An 8,819-nucleotide genomic window follows, 5' to 3' on the forward strand; every position below is an offset into this window, starting at 1 on the left:
AGTAAAATATGCTTCCCCCACGGCCTCAGCCATTCTTTGAGTATGTAGGTCAGCATGGATGCAGGATGTGCCAGGGACACAGCGACTTGGGTGACTTTGGGTCCACTGATGGCTACACTCACCCTTTTCTAAGTTTTTTCTCCTTTTAATGAAAGATAGTGTGTGAAAAAGCAACAAATGTCTGAGCAACTTCACAGTAATTAGAAGGGCAAAGGGGAGTCTGAGAATGCTCTGTTTTCCATTTTGAGAGCAATTTTCTTCAACGATTCTTTCTCCTGGAGCACAAAGCTCTCTCGATCTGAGCCGGGAGCGCTGGAGATGGTGAACGTGCAATTTTCAAGCCACCCTATACTCACAGACCACAGAATTGCAGTGCCGGAGAGGATGCCGGACACACGTGACCGAGCCCAGACTATTTTAACCATAAGCAAATGGAGGCTCGAGGTGGCTCAGACATTGGCCCAAAAGCACACAGCTCGCTGGAGCTAGAACATTGCCTTGCTTTTAGCTAGATTTCAAAAAATTTGTTCAGCAGACTGAAATTTTTTAGATATCTATAAATACCCTGGGTTTGCTGCTGCAAAGGCAGTTCTGCTAACAGCCTTATTTGAGCATAACTTAGCTGTCGGGCGTAGTCTTCGTATGACAAAGTGGTCAAGTCCTAATAGTAGCCAAGAATGATTATCAAGACTTTATTTAGACAGGGCAATACAACCATGAGTCATCTCGCCTTGTACTTTGGAATATAACACACCTGTGAATCCTGGCAAAAATGTCATCTGTTCCCTGCACTGTGGCCCACTGCAATGCATTCCAAATTGCTGGTATTTTTACCACAGTTATAGAAAGAAAATTACTTAAAATTCCTAATCTGGGCACGCATCTGAACGTCCCCTCGCCAATTATAAAACGAAAAGCAACTGGTATAAACTGCGCATGTTCAGGAATATAAAGTTCTATGAGGCATGGCCGTGAGCACTTAAGCCCCCTAAAATAGAAAACGTCCTGACTGTCAAACTAAGAGCAACGCTGCGAAGCTGGTTCCCAGGGGAACACATTGATCTTATTTTATCACTGCTGATTGGTTTAGGGTGATCTGAGAATGGACTTCTCCATGGACCAATGGTTCTGATCTAGGCAGTAAGAGAAAACAAGCCGACATTTAAAGCTACTCTGGGGCCGGGTGCAGTGGCTCAGGCCTGTCATCCCAGCACCCCAGGAGGCTGAGTCGGGAGGATCACTTGAGGCTAGGCGCTGGAGGCCAGCCTGGGCAACGTAGTGATACCTCATCTTCAAAAAACTGAAAAAAATTAGCCAGGCGTGGTGGTGCACACCTATAGTCCTGGGTACTCTGAAGGCGGAGGGGGAAGGATCGCTTGAGCCCAGCAGGTCGAGGCTGCAGTGAGCTCTGGTGGCACCACTGCACTGCAGCCCGGGAAACACAGCACGGGACTCTGCCTCCAAAAATAAGAAGTCAAAACAAAGCTACTCTCTAGGCGCGCTGTTTTCGATGACAAAACACTGCCTATTTTATTTCCAAACATTCTCTACATTCAGTGCTTCCCACTGGCCTTTTAACACAAAGCCACCAAGTCTCTGGGACACTCAGCCTTTTCCCTGGGTCGCCCTGTCTGAGCTGCACAGCCAGGGGTCAGGGAGCATGGGAAGGGCTCTGCGGCCGGCGCCCCCGGGGTGGTCCCGGCTCCCAGACGCACCTCGGCTGGGCACAGGCGGGTGTTGGGTAGGGAAGGCCTGGCGGTGACGCTGAGTGGCTGGCGCGGGCCTGGGCCCTGGGGAGGCAGAGGAACGGCTCAAGTGTGTCCCCTGCAGACGCCTCTGCCACACACTGCCTGGCACCACAGCAAGATAAAGCACAACCTGGGCCCCCCCCAGCGGCGCCCCAAGGCCCCGGGGGTTGTTTCTGTGGGTGCGTTTCAGGGCCAGCAGTGTCAGGCCTGCTGACCACGCCAGGGCCCAGGCTGGGCCGGGGTAGGGAGACGGAGGCCGAGGGAGACCGTGGCCAGCTGAGGGGCAGAGGTCGAGGGAAGCCGTGGTCAGCTGAGAGGCAGAGGCTGAGGGAGGCCAGGGCATGGCAAGCGGAGAGGCAGAGGCCGAGGGAGGTGGTGGCAAGTTGAGAGGCGGAGGCTGAGGCTGAAGCCAGAGGCCCAGGGTGGCCTAGGTAGGCCAAGGCCCAGGGAGGGGAGATCCAAGGCCCGCAAGGCCCGCAAGGCCGGCGGTTGCACAATGGAGAGTTTCCAAGGAAGCTGGGGTGACTCAGGCGGAAGGCATGTGCTGCAACTGCCCCCCCAGAAAAACAACCAGACTCCAGATGCTGATAAGAATTCTTTTATGTTATTCCAATAAAAAATACATTCATACAGAAATATAACAATCTTGCAAAAAACAATTTCAAATAAAATCTTGTAAAACAAAATTTTACAAAAATCTTACAAAGATTCTTTAGATAACAGGGTGCTTCCAAAAAAAAAAAAAAAAAGAAATTTCACTAATAGAAATTTTTTTTTTTAACTTCAAGCAAAGTTTCTGCTTTGATTGAGGCTCAGTCGTCACCTGGACAGAATGTAGTTCTTCCTGTACTTGCTGACTATGAGATCGCAGGCACCCGCCCGGCACCCACCCCACCCAGGCCCACAGTGCCCCGGAGCTGCAGAAGGGCAGCAAGCCAGTGCGAGTGTGTTTTTTTTGTCTTTTGTTTACCTTCTTGCTTAATGGAATTGTTATGGCTAAGCACATAGCAGGACCAAAAAAGGAGTTTTTCAAAACCCAGCAAATCAAGCGCTTGGATTTTGAGTTGCCCAAAGAAAACTGCAACCCCCCTCCCACTCCCCAGCAAAATGAAATGAGTTCTTTAGGTAAGTGTATTATTCATCAGCTGATAAAAAAAAACCAGTTGTGTGAGCTTTCATCATTGCTCATTTCCAGGAAGATCAAACAAAATACCAGCCCAGCCAGACTCACATGTGTGTATATATATATAAAGAAGAGCTCCACACCCACAGCCAGCAGCTGGGAGAAGGATCAGCTGTCTGCGCTGTGGTATGCCAATTCGGGGAAATTACTCCTTGGAAAAACCGGAGGAATCTACGTGCTGGAAAAAATAGCTTCATCTGCATAAAAAGTGTTCTAAAAAAGAATCCCTGTGATTAGCTGACTCTTAGATCTTCTGATAAGGCTGAAATCCGAAATCAAAACCTTAGTGTGTCTGAGCCCCAAGGGAGTTCCAGTACTTCCTTCGGGCCATGTGGGAGCGGCCCGGGGGTCTCCTGCTCCAGACCCCCCCATCATGGTGAGAGAGAATGCTGGGCCTTCTGGGACAGACTCAACGCCAGGAAAAGTCTTCAGCGAATCATTAAATTAAAGATAAAGCCTCTAGAAAAGTTAGATCATACTTTTCGTTTGCACCTCCCTTACGGCCATTTTGAAGTATTTCTTCGCAGGCTGTGGAATTTTCTAGCTAAACATTCTAGTTTCTCCTTAAAAAAAATATTTATATATTATCTATATATAATATATATATATATATACACACACATACACATACTATACACACAAATATACATACACAAGAATCCCGCCCACTTTTAAAAAAAAGTAGTATACTTTCTATCTTACCAACAGATAGCTAGATAGATATGTGAAATTTGTGCCTTTTAAGCAAATACATTGACATTGGGTTTATTTATTTTTTATACTTCTGCATCTGTACTATGTGTGAAAACGTTACATATTAAATACAGCCGGTGTGTGATCTATACAACTGTTGTGCAAGGTCTGTATGAAAGTCTCCAGGTGGCAGAATCGGGCTGACTTTGCAACATCACGTGTTTTCCATCTTAACACTGACAGGCAAGTCGTCTACAAGATTGAGCAAACACTGACGTGTTCAGGGGGCTTTCGTCTACTTGTCTTTGTGAAGGAGGACCTCAAGAGACTTGTTTTTCCGGATTACACATGGATACAGTACAATGCCAGGTGAAAAATGAGCCTTAATAAAGCATCCATCAGCCACACCCCTGTATGAAACCCCGCACGAGGGGTCGCTTGCATAAGGCACCATTATGAAGGTCAACAGTGCATTTGACAGCTAGAAAACCAGAAATTAGTCCTCAAGGCATAAATAAGAGAAACATAGCTGCATGAGAAAACAGTTTCTAAGCATTAGTGGTTGGATCCACCCAACTGAGAAAAATTTTAGGTCACATCAGACCAGCAATTCCCGGCCCCGGCTCTTTGACAGTAAGTACGCGTCCAATTTCTCCAAAGGGCATCGTCCCAAAATGCTCCCAAGAGTTAATTCAAACTCAGAATCACTGAAAAACCACCCTAGGCGGCACAATGCCTTTCCGGAAGGGGATGGTGTGCTGCGGGCCCAAATGGCTGGGGCCACCATGCCAGACACCCTGCATCTCACTGCTCAGCAGCTGGAATCGGTCTTGCAGTCCTGACTTGCGCATGGAAAAGCAGAGAGTTCCCCAGACCATGCATGACTGTTTTGCATTACAAGGAAAAGTATCGTTGTGTTATATTTGTAGATACACAGCTTATACAATGGGTTACAAATGAGCTCTGTCGTAGCAAGTGAAACGAGCTACTTGACACATTGCACGTTTAATAGCTGCACCAGACATAAGACTTCTCTCACGCTGGAAGGGGGGGGCCCCCTCCCCTCCCCACGCCACTCACCACTCCGGGGTCCTGAGTTCCCGCTCCCACCCGCCGAGTTTTTCCTTCTTTTTTGTCTTTTTCTTTTTTTTTGTTTTTTTGTTGGTTTGTTTTTGTTTTTCCTAAGGTGCAGCCACTCCCTCCCCCCAGGAAATGGTCGGTGGTCATCTCATCTCATGGAACACTCCTGACACACACAACACTCAAGCTACTTTTTTCTGTCTCTCGCAGTTGTGCCCACCGCAAGGAAAAAAGTCGGTCTCATCATACAGTCAGTAATAGATCCTCAACAGACAGTCAACCCAGCCAGTGACATCCTCAGTGCGCATGCTCACGGCAAAGGCTTGGCGCCACTCGGAAGGTTAGGTACCAGTGGCGAGTCCAGGGTCACCCACACACCACGCACCACGGGTGCCAGCCGCTCCGGACAGGACTTGTTTAGCCCTCGAAAGACCTTCCAAGGAGGGGCCCTGGAGGCAACTGGGCAGGGTGCAAAATGGCATGCTTTGGCTGGAACACGCATCCCTCCTCCCACGGCCGTCTCTCAGCCTGGAAGCCTCTTAGCCTACAGGAGTCGCCTCTGCGCCCTCACAGGTGCCGCTTCATGTGCAGGGCCAGGTGGTCAGACCTGGAGAAACACCTGCAGGGGCAAATCAGAAGCAAAGAAGTTAGGATTCCACCCCTTGCCATGCTGCCGAGGGCTCCCGCTCTCCCTGCAGGGCCCGGCCTGACCTCCCTGCGGGGAAGGCTGTCAAAGCTTCCCGGGGCAGGAAGCTCCGACCTGCAGGAGGGCGGGCGAGGAGGTCTCCGATAAGCAGCTGCTGAGTGCCCTCACTTCTAGCTGGTCGAACTGCCCTCACTTCTAGCTGTCCAAGCATGGACACTGCTAAAAGGCGGATCTTCAAAAGGATCCGTCACATCTCTGTCCTGTGCACCTGGGCCAGGTCTTTCCAGCCACGGGCAACTGGCTTTCTAGGAAGTCCCAGCGTACAACGAAATGTCCACGCGGGGCAGGAGAAAGCCTGCCGTCCGCCACACATGCGCCTTGCCCTGCCCTGGCTACCGCGTGCCCGAGGCCCTGAGCTCCCTTCCGGAGAAGCCCTCACGCACGTACCTGTCACAGTGGGAGCATTTAAAAGGCTTGGCGCCGGTGTGCTTTCGGAAGTGCCTGGTTAACTCATCACTTCTTGCAAAACGCCACTCACACCCTTCCCATGAACATCTGTAAGGCTTTTCTCCTGGAGAGAGAGCAGATGACAAGCGGGCCGTGACTTCACTGACCCACGCCGTGGCGGGACGCAAGGCCAGGGTCTTGGCGGCCTCGAGAATTTGCAACGCGCTTCCATGAAGGACGGTCCCTGGCCATCGCAAGGTGACAAGCACTGGCTCCTTCCTGACCCAGCCTCGGCCTCGAACCGCTGTGCCAGGGACACAGCTTGGGCAAAGCCCATGCTCCCGTAATCAGAGTTAACGTGCAGCAATGACAGTTACTCGGACTGGCAGCATACTTTCTGGATGAGGGGTCAGCCCCACGGAGGGCAGAGTCTTACTGCTTCTCCATGGAAACTGCTTCTCTCAAGCACTATCTGGTTCGTTACTCATTTCCCTGCAGAATGAGTCTCTACAGCTTCCTCTGGGACCATCTACCTTTCTACAGAACTGAAGTCACGACTTTCTGGAAAACTCCATGCCAAGGCCTTTGAACCACTCTCTAAATGGAATGAAACCACCAAGTTGACGTCAACCCTTGGTCAGATTATAAATATGAAATGCTAGAAGTGCTACCTGGGAATGCAACAAGTTACCAGGCCAAACCAGGGGCAGCTGGGACAGGACGGGGCCGGGTTTCAGGCCGCCGGGGGCCTAGTCCCAGCTGTCACCAAGCCCGCGTGGATCTCAGACCTGACCTCTCGGCAATGCGCCCTCCTACTGGTAAGACAAGCGTCTGCACCACCTGGCTAAGATCCTCTCGGGCTCTAACTTTCCTGATTCTTCACCAATTACGGCAGAGACTGTCATGGCATTTTTAAAAGGGACTCTCACTTCAGTGATGGCATTTCATTAAGAAGTCGCCGCTGTCGTTTTAAGTGGTATCAGGAAGCCAAGGCTGCATGACACACCGTGAAATTCTCAATCGACACCCACTGACCAGTGCTCTGCCCACCGAGCGGACGGGTCCCCGCGCCTCACACCACCGCCATCAACACCAGCACCTCCATGCTGCCGGGGCCCTCCGTCCGACCCTCGGGCTCCATTTCAGACTCCGAGGGGCAACTCTACATGACCCCGTGCGGGGACCCTGGTGGGCGGGCACGGGGGCCCGATCAACCGGGCTGTGGGGTGGGTGGAGGTTTGGGCATCGATGGAGAGTGTGATCTAGCCTCGCGTGCGTTCATTCGCAAAGTGTGAGCCATCCGTTCGACTCAAACGTCCGGTCTCTGGGATTCTACTCTGCAGTCCAAAAGGCCCGGGTCTCTGGAGGGACGCATCTGAGGAGGTGAGGACGTGTCTGCTGCGCCCGCATCCCGGGGCTGGCGCAGGTCGGGGGCGCCCACGAGCGGCCGCCCCCCGGGCCCCAGGAGGGCACTGACCTGTGTGCGTCCGCTGATGTGCTTTCAAGTGGGAGCTTTTGGTGTACACTTTCCTGCAGCCGTTGAAGTGGCACCGGTGCACCCGCCTCCTGCCGTCGGGGGAGGCGTCCCCTCCCTTGTCCCCGGGCTTCCCCGGCGTCCCACCGCGCGCCTTCCCGGGTGAGGGCAGCTCCCCGGGCGCGCAGCCCCACAGCTGGGAGGCCTCCCGGCTCAGTTCCGGAGACGACGGGGGCGTGGACGTGACCGAGCAGCTCAAGTTCCCCGGACTGACGCGAACTTCGCCGACGGGGTCCGCGGTGAACTTGGCGGTGGGGGCCAGTTCCTCCGAGCTGTCGGACGACTCGCTGCCGACGTCCGAGCTCAGGCTGTTGGTCTCCAGGTTGAAACTGAAGCTCGGGCTCAGGAGCGCAGCCTCTGGAGGACGCGAGGAAACCTTCAGTTCAGATTCCTCCTTCTTCTCCCGAGCCAGGATGAGTTTGGTCCACAGATCTTCCTGGCTGTCAAACTTGATCTCTGAGGCGGAGACGTAGCAAGGCTCGCTCTGCAGGTAGCGCTCCAGCTCCAGGCAGGTCTGTGCAAAACCAACCAGAGAGGCACGTGACTGTCACGACGACCGAAAGCAGAACCACACACAAGCAGTAATGAAGGACAGACCGCCTGTCGCAATGTCACCACCCCACGGGGCAAAACCTGCTCTAACTAGGAGTCCGTGTCCTTGCGGGGCTGGAGGACGCGGGTTTCTAGGAATGGGTGAGAATTCAGGAGAACCAAGAGGGTGAAACCGCTCTCGGCTGCCCCAGTGCTGGGCCAGGGCCAGTGCATGACGATCCCTAAGTCAGTTATTTTGTGATGTCTTTTGTTATAGTTACCAGTGTTGATGTTTCTAACGAGTTTCCCACAAATCACAGGAGGAGAACCAGCCCCACAAACATACCCCGAACAGGCTCAACCGGATTCTCCGACATTCTCAAGAGCCCTGGGCACCAAGGGAAAGCCCAGCCGTCCACCCGCCCCTCACGTCCATGCGCCCTTGACGCCCGCAGCATCCACGCAACAGGACAGAAAGACGGCAGGCACGCAGGGTGTTCCCAGGGACCCGTGAGAGGCAGCTGACAATGCAGGGCCACACTGGAGTAGACAGCAACTCGCTGTGTATACTTGGGACATGGGTGCACTGCAGTGAAACCACCCATTTCCTGTGTAGACCTAGCGTGTTTCCAAAGAATGCCATTCCCAAGTGCAGGGCTGTGCACGCCACAGTGCGTTCATTACGTCTACAGCGGCCAGAGAAAAACGAGGCGCCTGGACGACAGGAGTGGAGAAGTAATTCCAGAAGGGCCATCTGCTATTGTGAGGGGGAAATTACTCCCCGGCCCTGCCGGGAGTCCCACAATGAACAAGAACTTTATCTGCTGGCCAAGAGTACAACTGCGTGAGTCATCACTCCTGTTTCTTTCACGCAATGCCAAAGGAGACTTCCTTCTGCAATGCTGACCAGCGGCCAACCCAGGACCCGGCTCCAATACGCAGGCAGGGTGGCCGGGA

At 52.8% G+C, this 8,819-nt stretch overlaps 1 protein-coding gene across 1 annotated transcript; it reads right to left on the reverse strand.

Moving 5' to 3' along the window:
- Window positions 1-2,330: 2,330 nt before the first annotated feature.
- Window positions 2,331-8,576, reverse strand: LOC103261474 (Krueppel-like factor 6; the record flags this gene model as incomplete). The annotated part of the gene is made up of 4 exons (XM_008059093.2): window positions 2,331-5,323; window positions 5,798-5,921; window positions 7,275-7,875; window positions 8,293-8,576. Coding segments are annotated over 4 exons (1,061 nt in total), but the record flags the coding sequence as incomplete, so codon positions are not given.
- Window positions 8,577-8,819: the final 243 nt, after the last annotated feature.

This window comes from Carlito syrichta, unplaced genomic scaffold, assembly GCF_000164805.1.
Source record: "Carlito syrichta isolate Samal-C Ts95f unplaced genomic scaffold, Tarsius_syrichta-2.0.1 Scaffold303711, whole genome shotgun sequence".
In the NCBI taxonomy this organism is placed as follows: Eukaryota; Metazoa; Chordata; class Mammalia; order Primates; family Tarsiidae; genus Carlito; species Carlito syrichta.